The following is an 18,293-nucleotide window of genomic DNA, read 5'->3' as shown; positions in this document are numbered from 1 at the left end:
CTAGCATATTTTCCTGTGTCATCTCATTTATGTAAACACAAATTTTATTGTGAAAATTTCCAAAATTTGTACATAAAAGAGTGCAACGAGCATTCCTGGACACCTCGCTCACCGAGCTCTAACTGGCCCACGCTTTACCACACTCCTGGGTTTCTTCTGGAGTATTTTAAAGCCAATCTCAGATGCATTATTTTACCTCTAAATACTTCAGTATACACTTTTAAAAAAACAAACATTATTTTACTAAGCCAAATTGCCATTATCTAATCTAATAAAATGAATATTTTCTTAATATCCTCAAATTTCCCAATCTTAAAAAATATCTTTTTACCCTTGATTTCTACTTGATGTACTATTTGCTTGTTGTCTCTTCAGTCTCCTGTAATCTAGAACAGTCTCCTCACCCACTCCCCGTTTTTAATGCTGCTAACATGGTGAAGAAACGAGGTGGGTTGTCCTGCAGAATGAACACATTTTGCATGTGGCTGGAGGCTTCCTCCTGGTGTTCTCCGTTCTTCCATCCTGCTTTTCGCCTCTACACTGCCTAGAGGTCTAAAGCCGTGATTAATTTGTTTCGGGGGGAGTAAGTCTACTTCATGGGTGGTGCCATCGTTTTATCCTGCGGCACATTGGCAGGCATGAGATGTCTGGTGGTCACATTCTTACTGATGCTAAGACCGATCACCGGGTTCAGTGGGTTCCCTCTTCATAATGAACTTCTCCATCAACATCCTTCCTCATGGTTTCACCATCCATTGTTGACCACTGCCTGAAGCACTTATTTTGTTAGGGGGTTGCAAAAGAGTAATTTTCCTAATTCTCATATTCCTTGGCGTTCATCAGCTGAGATTCTTTTGAATCAAAGAATTACCAATATTCACTGGAACTATTTCCTGTGCACAAATTAAATTCATACCAGAAAGGCAGGACAAGTTATTACTTTCCCTTAAATACTAAAGTTTTGGAGGATTGAGTTAGTGTCCTAGTAACTGCAGTGGTATCCCGTGTTCTACTTTGTTTCTCCTTCTTTTTGAGTATCATTGAGCATCATTTATGACATTGCACAGTTCATGTTTTAATCAGTTGCAGTCAGCATTCTTTCTGATGTTCAGTTTGTCCCACCTTAGGCCGATGGAAGCACCTTCAAATTGGAACCTGTGTCCTTTTCATGTGGTCACATTAGATTTTGATAATTTCCTTGCTTTCTGGCACCAGACATCGCAGGCTCACCTTGTCTGCATCCTGTCACAGATTTTGAATCAGCCATTTCTCCAAAGCCCTGGTTCCTCTGAATGGGAAATAGTTCTTAGAAAATTGGACAGAGCTAGAAAATACACAGTTTTAAAAAGAGGAGTGCAAAAGGCATGAATTCATACCAATATTTCTAATTAAAATTTAAGACTGCAGAGTTTTTCTAATCTCCTTGGATTTCATCATTGTATCCCTTTTCTCTTATGCCTTCTTGGTTCTGAAACCCTAACATTATTGCTTTAACCTGTCCTTAGACCTATGTCAAAGAAGCCACATCAGTATTATGGCAGCAATACGACTAGTGATGAAAGTTTAAGATATTTTTAAGATAAAAAAAATTGTTGTGGTAGAATATACATAACATAAAATTTACCATTTAACCATTTTGAAGTGTACAATTCAGGGCACTGAGTACACTCATAACGCTGTGTAATCATCACCACCATCCAGCTCCAGAACTTTTTTAGCATCCCAAACTGAAACTCTGTCCCCTTTAAACAATGCCTGCCCATCATCCCCTCCCCACAGCCCCTGGTAACCACCAGTCAACTTTGTCTCTAGAATTTGCCTATTCCGGTACATCATTTAAGTGGAAGTATACAATATGTGTTCTTTTGTGCCTGGCTTATTTTACTCAGCATAACGTCTTCAGGGTTTGCTTATGTTGTAGTATGTTGTTAGAATTTCCTTCCTTTTTTTTTGATAGTTTTGAAAAATTACTTTATTGAGGGGCTGGCCCCGTGGCCGAGTGGTTAATTCGCACGCTCCGCTGTAGGCGGCCCAGTGTTTCGTTGGTTCGAATCCTGGGCGCGGACATGGCACTGCTCAACAGACCACACTGAGGCAGCGTCCCACATGCCACAACTAGAAGAACCCACAATGAAGAATACACAACTATGTACCGGGAGCTTTGGGGAGAAAAAGGAAAAAATAAAATCTTTAAAAAAAAAAATTATTTTATTGAAGTCATATTGGCTTATAACACTGTAAATTTCAGGTGGACATTATTATATATCAGTTTGCGTGTAGACTGCATCGTGTTCACCGCCAATAGTCTAGTTTCTATCTGTCACCATACATATGTGCCCATTGACCCCTTTTACCCTCCCCCACCACCATTCTTCTATGGTAACCACTAATCTGTTCTCCTTATCCATATGTGTGTTTTTCTTCCACATACAAGTGAAATCATACGGTGTCTTTCTCTGTCTGGCTTATTTGACTTAGCATAATGCCCTCAAGGTCCATCCAAATTGTCACAAATGGCACAATTTTGTCTTTTTTATGACTGAGTAGTATTCCACTGGAATGGACACTTGGGTTGCTTCCACATCTTGGCTATTATGCTGCAATGAACATACAGACGCATAAATCTCTTTGAATTGTTGATTTCAAGTTCGTTGGATGAATATCAAGTAGTGGGCTAGCTGGATCATATGGTATTTCTATTTTTAATTTTTTGAGAAATCTCCATACTGTTTTCCATAGTGGCTGCACAGTTTGCATTCCCACCAGCAGTGTATGAGGGTTCCCTTTTCTCCACAGCCTCTCCACCATTTGTTGTTTCTTGTCTTGTTAATTATAGCCATTGTGACAGGTGTAAGGAGATATTTCATTGTAGTTTTGATTTGCATTTCCCTAAGAGTTAGTGATGTTAGACATCTTTTCATTTGTCTGTAGGCATCTGTATATCTTCTTTGTAAAAATGTCTCTTCAGATCCTCTGCCCGTTTTTTGATCAGGTTGCTTTTTTTTGTTGATGTTGAGTTGTATGAGTTCTTTATATATTTTTGAAATCAACCCCTTGTCAGATATATGACTTGCAAATATTTTCTCCCAGTTGGTGGGCTGTCTTTTCATTTTGTTGATGGTTTCCTTTGCCTTGTAGAAGCTTTTTAGTTTGATGTAGTCCCATTTGTTTATTTTTTCTTTTGTTTCCCTTGCCTGAGTGTACGTGGTATTCGAAAAATACTGCTAAGACCAATGTCAAAGTGTATACTGCCTATATTTTCTTCTAGGAGTTTTATGGTTTCAGTCTTACATTCAAGTCTTTAATCCATTTGAGTTAACTTTTGTGTATGGCAAAAGATAACAGTCTACTTCTTTTGCACGTGGCTGTCCAGTTTTCCCAACACCATCTATTGATGAAACTTCCCTTTCCCCATTGTATGTTCTTGGCTCCTTTGTCGAAGAGTTACTGTCCATAGATGTGTGGTTTTACCTCTGGGCTTTCAATTTTGTTCCATTGATCTGTGTGTCTGTTTTGGCACCAGTACCATGCTGTTTTGATTACTATAGCTTTGTAGTATATTTTTAAGCCAGGGATTGTGATGCCTCCAGCTCTGTTCTTTTTCCTCTGGACTGCTTTGGCTCTTGGGGTCTTTTGGTGTTCCATATAAATTTTAGGACTCTTGGTTCTATTTTTGTGAAGAATGTCATTGGGATTCTGATTGGGATTGCACTGAATCTGTAGATTGCTTTAGGTAATATGGACATTTTAATTATGTTTATTCTTCCAATCCCTGAGCATGGAATATCATTCCATTTCTTTACATCTTCTTCTATTTCTTTCAATAATGTCTTATAATTTTCATTGTATAGGTCTTTCACTTTCATGGTTAAATTTATTCCTAGATATTTTATTATTTTTGTTGCAGTTGTATATAGGATTGTGTTCTTCTGTTTCTGCTACTTCATTATTAGTGTATAGAAATACAACTGATTTTTTTTTTGTTGATTTTGTACATTTGCTGCAGTTGTTGATTATTTCTAATAGCTTTCTAGTGGATTCTTTAGGATAGTCTATATAGATAATGATGTCATATTCCAAAACAGTGAGAGTTTCACTTCTTCCTTTCCTATTTGGATCCCTTTTATTACTTTTTCTTGTCTAATTGCTCTGGCCAAAATTTCCAGTAGTCTGTTGAATAAGAGTAGCAAGATTGTGCACCCTTGTCTTGTTCCTGTTCTTGGAGGAACAGCTTTTAGTTTTTCACTGTTAAGTATGATGTTGGCTGTGGGTCTGTCATATATACCCTTTAATATTTTGAGGTACTTTCCTTCTATACCCACTTTATTGAGAATTTTTACCATAAATGGATGTTGGATCTTGTCAAATGCTTTTTATACATCTATTGAGATGATTATGTGATTTTCATATCTCATTTAATGTTGTGTATCACATTGATTGATTTGTGGATGTTGAGCCATCCCTTTGTCCCTGGTATAAATCACACTTGATCATGGTGTATGATCCTTTTAATGTATTTAATGTATTGTTTAAATTTTAATTTTAATCCGATTTGCTAATATTTTGTCAAGGATTGTAGCATCTGTATTCATCAGTGATATTGGCCTGTAATTTTCCTTTTTTGTGTTGTCTGTGTCTGGTTTTGGTATCAAGGTAATGTTGGCCACATAGAATGAGTTAGGAAGCATTCCATCTTCAATATTTCAGAAGAGTTTGAGAATGATAGGTATTAAATCTTCTTTGAACATTTCGTAGAATTCTCCAGAGAAGCCATCTGGTCCTGGACTTTTGTTTTTTGGGAGGTTTTTGATTACTGTTTCAATCTCTTTACTTGTGATTGGTCTATTCAGATTCTGTAATTCTTCTTGATTCAATTTTGGGAGATTGTATGAGACTAAGAATTTATCTATTCCTTCTAGGTTATCCAATTTGTTGGCGCAATATCTTTTCATAATACTCTTATAATCCTTTGTATTTCTGTGATATGTTGTAATTTCTCCTCTTTCATTTCTAATTTTATTTATTTGAGCCTTGTCTTTTTTTCTTAGTGAGTTGGGGTAGGGTTTGTCAATTTTGTTTATCTCCTCAAAGAACTAGATCTTAGTTTCATTGATCCTTTCTATTGTTTTTTTAGTCTATATTTCAATTATTTCTGCTCTGATTTTTATTATTTCCCTCCTTCTACTGAATTTGGGACTTTTGTTCTTTTTCTATTTCTGTTAGGTGTTGTTTAAGATTATTTATTTGAGATTTTTCTTGTTTGTTGAGGTAGGCCTATATTGCTATAAATTTCCCTCTTAGTACCACTTTTGCTGCATCCCATAAGAGTTAGTATGTTTTCACTTTCACTTGTCTCCAGGTATTTTTTGACTTCTCCTTTGATTTCTTCATTGATCCAATGGTTGTTCAGTAGCACATTGTTTAGTCTTCACATATTTGTGACTTTCCCAGCTTTTTTCTTGTAATTGATTTCTAATTTCATAAAATTGTGGTCAGAAAGGATGCTTGATATGATTTCAAACTTCTAAAATTCATTAAGGCTTGCTTTGTTTCCCAACATATGGTCTATATTTCAGAATGTTCCATGTGCACTTGAGAAGAATGTATATTCTGTTGTTTTTGGATGGAATGTTCTACGTATATCTAGTAAGTCCATCTTGTCTAGTGTTTCATTTAAGGCCACTGATTCCTTGTTGACTTTCTGTCTGAATGATCTATCCATTGATGTAAGTATGGTATTGAGGTCCCCTACTATTATTGTGTTGCTCTTAATTTCTCCCTTTAGGTCTGTTAATAGTTGCTTTATATACTTTGGTGCTCCTGTACTAGGTGCATATATATTAATGAGTGTTATGTCTTCTTGGCAGAATGTCCTTTTTATCATTATATAATGCCCACCTTTGTTTCTCCTTGTCTTTTTTATCTTGAAGTCCGCTTTGTCTGATGTAAGTATGGCTTTACCCGCTTTTATTTGCTTGCCATTTGCTTGGAGTATCATCTTCCATCTCTTCAATCGTAGCCTATGTTTGTCTTTAGAGCTGAGATCCTTTAGAGCTGAGACCTTTAGGGTGTTTCCTGGAGGCAGCATATTTTTGGGTCTTGTTTTTCAATCCATCTAGCCACTCTATGTCTTTTGATTGGTGAATTCAATCTATTTACATTTAGAGTGAATATTGATACATGAGAGCTTAATACTGAAATTTTATCTCTTGTTTTCATATTGTTCTATATTTCCATTGTTTCTTTTTCCTTGTATTTCTGACTGGTATATCAGTTTGGTGGTTTTCTGTGATGGTTTTCTCTTTACTTTTGATTTGTGACTCTGCTCTTATGTTTTGTTTTGTGGTTACCATGAGGTTTGTATAAAAGATCTCATAGATGAGACAGTCTATTTTCTGACAGCCTCTTATCTCCATTAGCTTAATCAGGTTCCATCCCTTTGCTCTTCCTCTTCTATGTTTTTGATGTCACAAGTTATTTTTCATATTGTGAATTTGTGACTAAAATGAAGTGCTTATTTTTGATACTTTCTTTCCCTTTATCTTTTATAATTGTTTGCTAACCTATTCCGATAGAGATCTGCAATTTTTTTATTTTGTCTATCTCTCATTGCTCAAAGCTGTGTAAACCTTTGCCTTTTTGTTTCAGGTAGGAGGTCTCCCTTTATCATTTCTTGAAGACAGGTCTAGTGGTGATGAAATCCCTCAGCTCTTGTTTATCTAGGAAAGGTTTTATTTCTCCATCATATCTGAGGGATAATTTCACTGGACAGAGTATTCTTGGCTGATAGCTGTTGTCTTTCAGTATTTTGAATATATCATTCCAGTTTCTCCTAGCCTGTATGGTTTCTGCTGAGAAATCAGCTGAAAGCCTGATGGGGGTTCTTTTGTAGGTTATTTTCTTCTCTCTTGCTGCCCTTAATATTTTTTTGTCATTGACTTTTGGCAGTTTCAATATTATATTCCTTGGAGATGGTCTCTGTTTATTGATGTAATTAGGAGTTCTATTGTCTTCACGTACTTGTATGTCCAGTTTCTTATCCAGGTTTGGGAAGTTCTCAGCTATTATTTCTTTGTACAAGCTCTCTGCTCCTTTCTCCCTCTCTTCTCCATCTGGGATACCCATAATCCTTATGTTACTTTTCCTAATTGAGTTAGATATTTCTCAGAGAATTTCTTCATTTTTAAAAAATGTTAGTTCTTTCTCCTCCACCTGAAACATTTCTAGGTTTCTATCTTTGAGCCCACTAATTCTCTCCTCTATAAGGTCTACTCTATCTTTTATGCTTTCTACCTTATTTTTTATCTCATTAATTGTGTTCTTCACATCCAGAATTTCTGTTTAGGTTTTTTTTTAGGGCTTAAATCTCTTTGGTGAAGTATTCCTTCTGTTCATTAATTTTATTCTTGAGCTCACTGAGTTTTCTTGTAACTCACTGAGTTTCTTTATGACAGCTATTTTGAATTCTCTGTCAGTTAGACTATAGTCTTCTGTCACTTCACGTTTGGTTTCTGGAGAGTTGTCATTGTCCTGTTCTGTAATGTTACTGTAGTTCATCATGGTGTTTGATGAACTACAGCGCATTTGTGGTAGTAATCACCTTTTCTTATTTGGGTACAGCTTTGGTTACTTTGGTTTTGGTCACCTGGGTCTCATGTTCCTCCACTGGCTCTCCATGGCCTTGGATGCTGCTGTCTTGTGTACCACCTGCACTGCTGTTCCTGGGTTGTGTTGGAGTGCTGGTTGCACCGATGCCAGGGGTTCTGGGTTCAGAGATATCACTGTTTCTGGTGGGGGGCCTGTGGACCCAGGGACTTATATACAACCTCCTGCTGCTGGTGGAGCTTGTGTCAGAGTTGCTGCCATTCAGGGCTGAGTCACCAGTTCTGCTGTGGTTCCTGTTGTTACCAGTCACAGACTCCACCTGCCACCACTGGGGGAGGGGGACAGGGGTTGTTTTCTGTCCCTGCTCTGTCTGCTCGTAATTGTTCCAGTCAGCTGCTCTGCATTCACATGGGTGGGGCCACTGCAGCACAGTGGGAGCTCCTACAGGCAAGGCCAGCTGGGCTCCGCAAGCATTCATGTATGGGCCAGTCTGCCCCCAGTTCCATTCACATTCATGCTGACTGCTATGAGGATCTGCAACCTGCATCACTCCCAACGGCAGGGAGTAGGGTGGAGGTGGGGGGTGTTCCCCCACTTCCACTGCTTCCCAAGGGTCCAGTCCACCCACCTTCAGATGCATAGCTGAATGGATCTCTCAGGCATCCTGTTGTGCTGTGTAGAAATCCTCTGTTGGTTAATGGATGTCCATTTAGTTGTAAATTAGAGGGGAGAGACAAAGGGAACTCACTCCAACATGATGCCGATGTCACTCCCCAAAAGTTTAAGATTTTTTACATTCTTTTTATTCTTAGAGTATACCCTAATAAAGATACAAATTCAAAATTCCTTTTCTGAGGTCAAGTATCTCTGTGTTTGTCACCAACTTGGTAGTTATTTTCATTCATTTCGGGCAGCTTTCAAGTTAGCTGTCCCCTATTTATGGTTATTTAGATTGCTCCTTTTTATTTTTCTTCCTTTTTCGCTATTACAACGCATGCCATAGTGAGATTTTTGTATTTTTTCAAGAGAATTTTTGGTATAGTTTCCTAAAAGTGAGATTGCTGGGTTGAATGATTTTACACACATATGAAATTTTGCTGGATATCATCAAAATTTTTTCTATAAAGCTGTGATCATTTTGCATTCCCTCCAGTTATGTATAACAACAAGCTTGGGTAAGAAAAGGACAAGGCTGGGATTATTAGAACCTAGAAACTTGGAAGAGACCTTGAGGGGAAGGCACTGCTCGGCCACTGTTAATACCTCAAGTGCTAGGAAAAGGGCTTCCAGGAGTTGGAACTCAGATCTCAAAGGATGGCATGTGGCCAGGATGGAGCTGCCACTTCAGGAGCCTGATGGACGCTCCCTGAGGAGCTAGGCCTCAGGCCTATGAAGGCGTACAGCCCAAGTAGTGCTGCTACCTCCAGGGGGCATAATGAGACTGGTTCTGGGAGTGCTAACCAACTGGTGACTGGAGCCAACTGCTGGCCTGAGGGAAGCACCACTGCTGACGCGATGCTGACAGGAAAAGCAAGCAAATAGGCAGGAGCAAGTTCCTTTTCCCTCTTCCTGACTTTTCATCCCCTTCTATCACCTCCTATTGACAGAAGCTAAAAAAGAGTCAGCCAGCAAAGAAACAATCTGATTTGTTGTGTTCCTGCATCACAGAGCAAAGTAGAGAGAGGTGGCCTTGGAGCTGAGAGACGATAGCTAGCATACATTAAAAACTGGGATTTAGTCCATGAAAACAAGAATGTTACAGTATCAACAAATTAATGAACACAGTTCATCACACTAAGCTATCATGTGTCATTTTTGTGCTGATTATTAAGATACATTGTGTTTCAGCATCAAATCCACACTTCTCTACTCCACTTTGTTAAGGTTAGGCCTTTGCAAACCACACTTCTCCTTTGCCAGGCTCCCTTTTAGTCTCTGGCAATAGAAGATGATAGAGGCAAGCTGGAAGGAGGGAAGAGGAAGGAGAAGTTTCTTGCTTCCTGTTTGCTTCCTGTTCCTGCCAGCATCGACACAGAAATAGTTCATCCTGGCAGGAACAACTGACTTCAGTAGCAACAGGTGGCTCCAGTTCGCAGCTTTTCCACACTCAGATCAGTCTTGTCATAGTGCTTCAGAGAGACAGCACCAGCCAGTTGTACTCTTTCACCAGAGTCCTGGAACTCTTCCTAACTTCAGTAACTACATCCTGTCCTGTTCCCTCAGCCCTGGAGGTGGTGGGTGCTTCTCCTAGTTACTTCCTTGACGATACTCCACTGGTCCCTTTTGCCTTTTCAGTTCTTGTCCAGTTCTCTAGTATATGGTTAACAATTTATAAAATAAATACAATAACGAATACAACCTCCATCAATGCCAAAAGTCACATGACAAAATTCAACACTCATTCATGATTTTTCTAAAAAGCACTGAATAATAGATAGATAGTACTTTAATGTGATTATAAATATACATAACCAGCTCAAACCCATTATCTTACTAAATGGGTAAAACTGGAAGCATTCCCATGAAAATCAGGAACAGGACAAGGATACCTACCACTATTTAACATTTTACTTAAGGTAGCAGCCATGCAATTAGACAAGAAAAAGCAATGAGCAGCATATGAATTGGGGAAAAAAGAAGTAAAGATAGCTTAGTTTTCAGGAGATATGTCAGGAATATACTACAAGCAATAACAGAGTTTAGTAATTAACATACAGAAATCAATAATCTTCATATATGTAAAGAATAATCAATTAGAAGAGAGAATCAAAAAGAAGATTCCATTTATATTACAAAGAAAAAAAGGTAAAACATCAAGGCATAAATTTATCAAGAAATGTGTAAACCTCTATGAGGGAAACTTTGAAACTTCCCTAAAGTCTCTATATTTTAAAGAGTATGGGGGCTGGCTCCGTGGCCGAGTGGTTAAGTTCGAGTGCTCTGCTGCAGCGGCCCAGGGTTCGGATCCTGAGCGCCGACATGGCACAGCTCGTCAGGCCACGTTGAGGCAGCGTCCCACATCCCACGACTAGAAGGACCTGCAACTAAGATACACAACTGTGTACAGGGAGGGTTTGGGGAGATAAAGCAGAAAAAAAAGACTGGCAACAGTTGTTAGCCCAGGTGCCAATCCTTAAAAAATAAAATAAAATAAAGAGTATGGTAGTGGGGCATAAAAAAGACACACAGACTAGTAGAAGGGAAGAGAAAAAGGAGAAATAAATTTAACTGCACATGGAGATACAACATAAAAAAAGGTGGCATTTCGGGCCAGCCTGGTGGCACAGATCCGCTTCAGCAGCCCAGGGTTTGCAGGTTTGGATCCTGGGCGTGGGCCTACACACTGCTCATCAAGCCATGCTGTAGCAGCATCCCACATAGAAAACAGAGGAAGACCGGCAAAGATGTTAGCTCAGCGACCATCTTCCTCAAGCAAAAAGAGGAAGACTGGCAACAGATATTAGCTCAGGACCAATTTTCCTCACAAAAAAGAAAAGAAAAAAGAAGGTGTCATTTCAAATCAATAGTGGAAAACACAAATTTTTAAATTAATGGGGAGTCACTTGGAAAAAGGTCAAAATTGCATTCATACCTCATCCTATACAACAGAACAAAATCCACATGGATCAGAAATTTAAATGTAAAAACAAAATGTAATCATGGGTAAATGTCTTGATAATCTGGGAATACGAAAATTGTTTCTTACTGTGACCAAATTCTGCTGCTAAAAAAAAAAAAAGGTTGACAAATTTGACTATATAAAATGAAAAATAATTTGCATGGGAAGGGAAAAAAGAAAAGACAAATCTCATAGAAAGGAGAAAAAAATAGAAATAAGCAATAGGAACAAAAATATAATACCAGAGAATGATGACTACAGGAAGTCCAAAGGCTGAAAGTAACAGGGGTGCAGGAAAGGGATCAAAGGCTGTCAGGGTGCCGAGCTCCCCAACACTGTGTACACTGTGCCTGTAACAAAGCCTCTGGCCTCCACTCCACCGACACTGCTGGTCTTGTGAGCAAGTTCTGTGGGACTCTCTTCTCCTACAGCAATTCCCAAAGTTTGCTCCTAGGACAATCTACCCCCAAATTCTCTGAAATGTTTGCTAGAAATGCAGATTTCTGGGCCTATCCTTTTACTTGTCAGATATTGTTTAAGAAAGCTTTCCCATTTAGTCAGAATACAATTTGACTGGTCATTTGAATGCAGTGAGCTACGTACCTTGAGCTCAGATATGAATAGGATTTATTACTTTTCATGACTGGAATAGTAGGTGAGCTTTAAAATAAAGCATAAAAACCAAATTCAAAAGAGCCTGAAAGCTTAACCCCCTCAGCCAAGTCATCAGATTACATATAACACAAGTAATTCTGCAAGGAGAGGAATGAAGAGTGAGAGAAGACTGGCTGGGGCAGGGGGCGACTTTTAAAACCTCTGAGATGTTCCCATATACTGAACGGTTTAAAAACAAAACAAAACAAGATAGCTTGGCATACAGCGAGAAAACCAATGCGGAAAGTATTTATAATACATTTTATTTGGCTAAAAGGTAATAGCTATTGTTTAGTTAAGGGCTGTGAGGTTGAAAGAAGCTTAAATGAGCAGGTGGATAAGTTACAGGATAACCAAAATGACTTCCTAAGTTTAATATTACAAAACAGCTACTTTAGGCACATATATCTAAACATAAGAATGGATAAATCAACACTCCAGGAAAACGCAGAAGACGAAAAAAAACCCTAAAACTTTTCAAAACGCGTTTCCTTTTCTTGATCCTAGTTATATATCTGTTTTGAGAGGTTATGGTTTGAGAATTCAGAAAAACCAGAATCCATAAATTCACCTTATCTTCTCATCTTCCTGCAAAGTAGAAAAAAAGGGAAGATTAACAATAATAATAACACAAAACTACTGCTTTTGCTGTGAAGCATGGAGAAGAAAATTGCTGCTTCATATCAGTAGAAAGCTGTTTCCTCAAACCACAAGCTTTGCCATATATTTGAAATACTCTGTGATGGTGGGAACTATTAACAAAGTTTAAGAAAAATTTATTGACATAGATTTTATACATTACATGTTACCTACATATTTCCTTTTTATTATGAACGTTAGCATACATGTAGGAATATATGAAAACATACAATTTAAAAACAATCAAGTAAAAGCTGATGCACCTGCCACCCAGGTTAAGGAATAAAATACTGCCACACTCAGCAGCCTCCGGCATGCCCCTTTCTGACCACACCCTCTCGTCCCCCAAGAAGTAACACTATCCTGAAGCGTGTCCATCACTGCCTTGCTTTTTCTTTAGGGTTTTTACCATCAGTGCATTACACTCCTAAAAAGGATGTGGTTTGGTCTCAATTAGGTCTGACCTCTGCAACACTGGAAGCATTCTGTAGGTGTTTTTCTGTAACTTACTTTTTTCACTTAACACCTTTACTCATTTTCAAGCCTCTCTTTTAATTGACATTTTATATTTTATATTCTGTGTCTGATTCTGCCATCAGTTGCTTCTGCAGGTCCCTTGTCCTCTGTGTGTGTAGTGTTTTTCTTTACTGAGAACTAGCTGTTTGTTTCCTTTGGCTCTCTGTGGAAAATATGTTGAGGACTGAGACGAAGTCTCTAGAAAATATTTGCATTTGCTTCTAACAGACAACAGGGGGCGCTACAAGCCATGGACTAATACTAAATCCTCAGCTTGACTTTTTTGTGACTTCCAGAAATTGTGAGTTCCAGGCACAGTGCATGAAGATTTCATTTTGGTTACGAATTCTCAGAAGATTTTTTTTTCTCCTCAATTCAGAACCAGAGTTATCTCCTGGGGCTGAAAAAGCTGGTGGGAAGGTTATTTTTAGTTTGCTCTTCTACTGAAAGAGGAGCTCAACTTTATTGAAGGAGATTTACTATTAGACTTTTCATTTTAGCTAAACTCTAGGATCTACCCTCTGTCCCCAGCCCCATCTGTCTGTGACTCCCATGCTGAGGTTCACCTAGCTGCGCAAATGCCTTGAGGCAAACAGCCAGTTTCAGGGTCAAGTTAACTTGCTGGCTTCCTGCTCTCATTCAGTCTCTGATCTGAGCTTTCTTACTTCTCTACTAGCTAATAGATGCATTTAAGGTTTGTTTTTAAAAAATACTTCACCCAGTAACTTTATTTTGTTTTTTCAGGAAGAGGGTTGATCCGTGCACCTAGTATATCATGTAGCAAGAAGTGGTGGTGTAGCTGTTCTTTACATGATTTATGGTTTTCGGATAAGATAAATACATATGGCTCCAAATTAAAACAGTATAAATGGTTAGATGATGAGTAGGTCTCTTTCTCTTCTCTGCAGCCCTCTCTAAAGCCAACATGATACCACTGCCTTGGGTAACCAGATAGAATTTAATTAATTCTTTCAAAAGAGCTACCTATTCTAAACTAAATACAGCAAAATGCTGTAGATCTACTGGTCATGTAGATTATTTGGTAAACAGTTTAGTTGGTAAATTTTTTAAAAATGAAAATCACAATGGACATGCAGTATAAATACTAAGAATGATGCCAACCTAGGCGTCATTTTTTTCTTTTGTCTTTTTGGATTGGGAATGGCATGTGGCAGGTATATCACAGCTTCTGATAGGCCCCCAGTGACAGGAACATGCTGCTGTGGAGTGATCATCACAGGCACTGAGGACAGGAGTCACAAGAGTTATCAGGAAGGTAATACAAATATTTTTTTTTAAAGTCTTTATCTCCTAAAGCACTGAACATTACAAAGGGAGACATTTTTAATAGTAAAAGCCCGAATCCATAATCAGTATACAGTAATTATGATATTTATGTACCAAATATCAGAGCAACTACCTTTATGAAGCAAAAACAGGAGACCCATGGAAATAGATAGGAACACAATAGGAGATTTTAATATACTACTCTCAGTATAAGACAGATAAAGTAGACAAAAAATAGGTAGGAGATAGAAGATCTAAACAACGCAATCAATAGGGTAAATCTTATGAGTATATATCGAATTCTATACTCTGATAATAGAGAATACATATTCTTCTTAAGTGCTCACAGCACAGTTACAAAAGCTGATCATATATCAGGTCACAAAGAATACACTGGTAACTTCCATAAAGTAAAAGTACTACAAAAAACAATCTCTGATCACAATGCATTAAAACTAGAATTTGCAAACAAAACCAAAAATCAGAAAGGCCCATCTACCTGGAAATTTAAAAATCTCCTATTAAACAACTCCTGAGTAAAAGGAGAAATTAAAAAATGATAAACACATTACATATCAGAATCTATGGGATGCATCCAAAGCATTGCTAACAGGAAAATTAACTCCACTAAACGTTTTTACGCGTATAAGTGAAAGAATAGAAATAATATATTGAATTCTCAACTCTAAACACTAGAAAAAGAACTAAGGAAACCAAAAGAAATAAAGGAGGAAATAAATATAAAGCAGGAATTAATGAAGTAGAGAACAGAAAACAGTAGATCTAATATTAAATCAAAGTCCTAATTCTTTGAAAATGTTAACAAAATAGACAAACTATTACCTAACTTGATCAAGAAAAAAAGAGAAAAAGCACAAATATATATATAAAAAAATGACAAAGGAGAAATAATCATTGAAAAAATGTATTTAAAATTCATTTACATGTCCAATTTATAAGAGAGACTTTTGGAGACATGCAAATAAACTTGAAAACATTGATAAAACGGAAGATTTCCTATGGAAATGCAAACGACCAAAACTAACACCATTAGTGTGAGAATACTTAAACAAACCAATTGTCACAAGAGAAACAGACAAAGTTAGTAAGGAACAACTCCACAAAAAAAGCACCTGGTCCAGATGGTTTCAGAGGGGAGTCCTACAAAACCTTCAAAGACTAGATAGTCCCAACATTCTGTAAGTTATTTCACAGCAATGTAAAGAAAGGAAAACTTCTTGATTCTCTTAACGAAGCAAGTATAATACTGATGTCTAAGCAAGATAAAGACAAAGCAGGAAAAACTATAGACCCATATCAGTTAAGAGTATTGACACATGGGCCGGCCCAGTGGCGCAGCAGTAAGTGTGCATGTTCCGCTTCAGCGGCCCAGGGTTTGCCAGTTCAGATCTTGGATATGGACATGGCACCACTTGGCACGCCATGCTGTGGTAGGCATCCCACATATAAAGTAGAGGAAGATGGGCATGAATTTTAGCTCAGGGCCAGTCTTCCTCAGTGAAAAGAGGAGGATTGGCAGCAGTTAGCTCAGGGCTAATCTTCCTCAAAAGAAAAAAAGAATATTGACACAAAAGTTCTAAACAAAATATTTCAGCAAACCAATCCAACACCATATTATGAAAAACATACACCACAACCAAATGAGATTTATTTGAGGAATGCAAGGTTGGTTCAATACTAGAAAACCTATCATCATACACCATGTTAATAAATAAAAGGGAATAAAGCATATAATTTTCTCATAGATGCTGAAAAAGCCTCTGACAAAATTCAATACTCATTCATGATTAAAACACTCAATAGGCATTGAGGGACACTTTCTTAATATGATAAATTATATATACATATCTCAATCCTAAAGCCAGTATCTTGTTTAATGGGGAGGCAATACTGGGAACAAGGCAAGAATGCTCACTATTTCTGCTACTATTTAACACTGCACTGAAGGTGTCAGTGATGCAATGACACAAGAGCAATCAATTAGAGATGTGAGCGGGTAAAGAAGAAGAAAAATTATCTCTATTTTCTGATGATATCACAGCACACCCGGAAAACTCCAGGGAAACAATGAGATAGAGAAGAAAAGAATTTAGTTAAGTAGCAAGTTATAAACTTACACAGAATTCAACAGCTTTCACACCCACAAACAATAAACACTGGATATGATTTATACATCCAATTTACACGTCCATTTACAACAACAAAGACTAATCCATACAAATAAATTTAACAAGAAATGTGTAAAACCTAAGAGGAAAACTTTTAAACACTTCCAAAAGATACAAAGGAAGACTTAAAGAAATAGAAAGCCATCTCCTGTTCTTGCGTAGCACAACTCAATACAAAGATGCTAGCTCTCCCTAGATTAACATATAAATTCAATCAATCCCAATAAAAATACCAAAAAGCCAGAGCAGTAGTTTTCAACTCATAGCAGTTTTGGCCCCCAGGTGACATTCTGCAACATTTAGAGACATTTTTGATTGTTATAAATGGGTGGGTGCTACGGAAATCTAGTGAGTGGACGCCAGGAATACTGGTAAATATCCTACAATGCACAGAACAGCCTCTCATGACAAAGAAATATGTAGCCCAGAATGTCAATAGTGCCGAGACTGAGAAACCCTGATCTAGACAAGTCAATATTAAAGTTCATATGGAAAAACAAACATATAAGAACAGCCAGGAAAACACTGAAAAACTATAAGAGGGTACTAGCCCTACCAGATATTAAAGCATATTATCAAGCCTCAATACTAGACAAGCGATGACTCCAATAGAATAAAAAGCCCTGCATTAGACTCCCTAAAAATACATATAGAAATTTAGAATATGACACGGTTGACAGCTCAAATCTTTGGGGTAAAGATGAATCTTTAAATAAATAAATGGTCCTAGGACAGCTATAAAAAAAAAAGACTACCCAATAAGCTGGGTACCATTTGGAAAAAAGATAAAATTAGATCCGTATCTAACATCACACACCAGAAAAAAACCTCAAGCACTAGAGATTTATGTAAGAAATAAATGAGAAAAAGCAAAGCTCAACAGAGCAGCTACCTTTATGTAAAAAAAGGGAGACATACATATATCTGTTTGTTTGTGCAAAAGAAATATAGGAAGGATAACCAGAAACTAAGGAAATTGGTTACCCGCAGGAGATGGGTGAAAACAAGACAAGGGGTAATGTGTATGGAGTAGCAGGATGAAAGTAGTTGATGTTTCTCTGTGTACACCATTTTGGATAGCTCTGACTTGTTTCCAAGAAAAATGTTTCACATACCCTAAAAGTAAACATCAAAATCTACCAAGATGTGGGAGAAGAAAATGGAATACAATAACAAATGTACCTAACCGAATTACAAATGAATAACATAACTACGTTGAAGGGGGTTGGTAAGAAAAGAACTAACCTAAGACAAAAAAGAGCTGTACCTAAATGACATAACTTAGTAAATATGAAGAACGGTCACTAGGCTAGAGGAGACTAAGGAGAAACAAGAACTAAAGGCAAAGTGAGATCCTGGATAGGATTCTAAAACAGCAAGAGATATTAGTGGAAGTCTATAGTTTAGTTAACAGTACTGCAGCATAAGATTTTCTAGTTTTGAAAATCATACCATGGCTATGTAAGATGTTAAAATTAGAGAAAGCTGGGTGAGGAGCATATGAGAAACCTCCATTCTATTTTTACAACTTTTTGGTAGGTCTAAAATTAGTCCAACATAAAAAGTTTAACTTACAACTCAATAATAAAAAGACAACCCAACTAAAAAAAGGGCAAAGGATCTGAATAGATATTTCTTCAAAGAAGATACACAAATGGCCAGTAAGCACATGAAAAGATGCTCAACATCATCAGTCATCAGGGAAATGCAAATCAAAACCATAATAAGACACCACTTCACACCCACTGGTATGGCTAGAGTCATCAAAAAGTCAAATAATAATA

At 37.5% G+C, this 18,293-nt stretch overlaps 1 protein-coding gene across 11 annotated transcripts in view; it reads right to left on the bottom strand.

The window, feature by feature from the left end:
* Positions 1–12,125: 12,125 nt before the first annotated feature.
* Positions 12,126–18,293, bottom strand: part of SGO2 (shugoshin 2) — a 36,770-nt gene continuing 30,602 nt past the window's right edge. For 8 of the 11 annotated variants that reach the window (XM_070580558.1, XM_070580562.1, XM_070580559.1 and 5 more), the window contains one exon: positions 13,729–14,276. In XM_070580558.1, the coding sequence (XP_070436659.1) occupies positions 14,156–14,276 (121 nt within the window). In that variant the 3' untranslated portion in view covers positions 13,729–14,155. Of the gene's footprint in view, positions 12,467–13,728; positions 14,277–18,293 lie in introns of those variants that run through there. The other 3 variants (XM_008508008.2, XM_008508011.2, XM_070580566.1) reach the window with 1 other exon arrangement.

Source organism: Equus przewalskii, chromosome 17 (assembly GCF_037783145.1).
Source record: "Equus przewalskii isolate Varuska chromosome 17, EquPr2, whole genome shotgun sequence".
NCBI lineage: Eukaryota > Metazoa > Chordata > Mammalia > Perissodactyla > Equidae > Equus > Equus przewalskii.
Note: the sequence above shows the minus strand (reverse complement) of the source record. Positions and strands in the feature narration are given on the sequence as shown.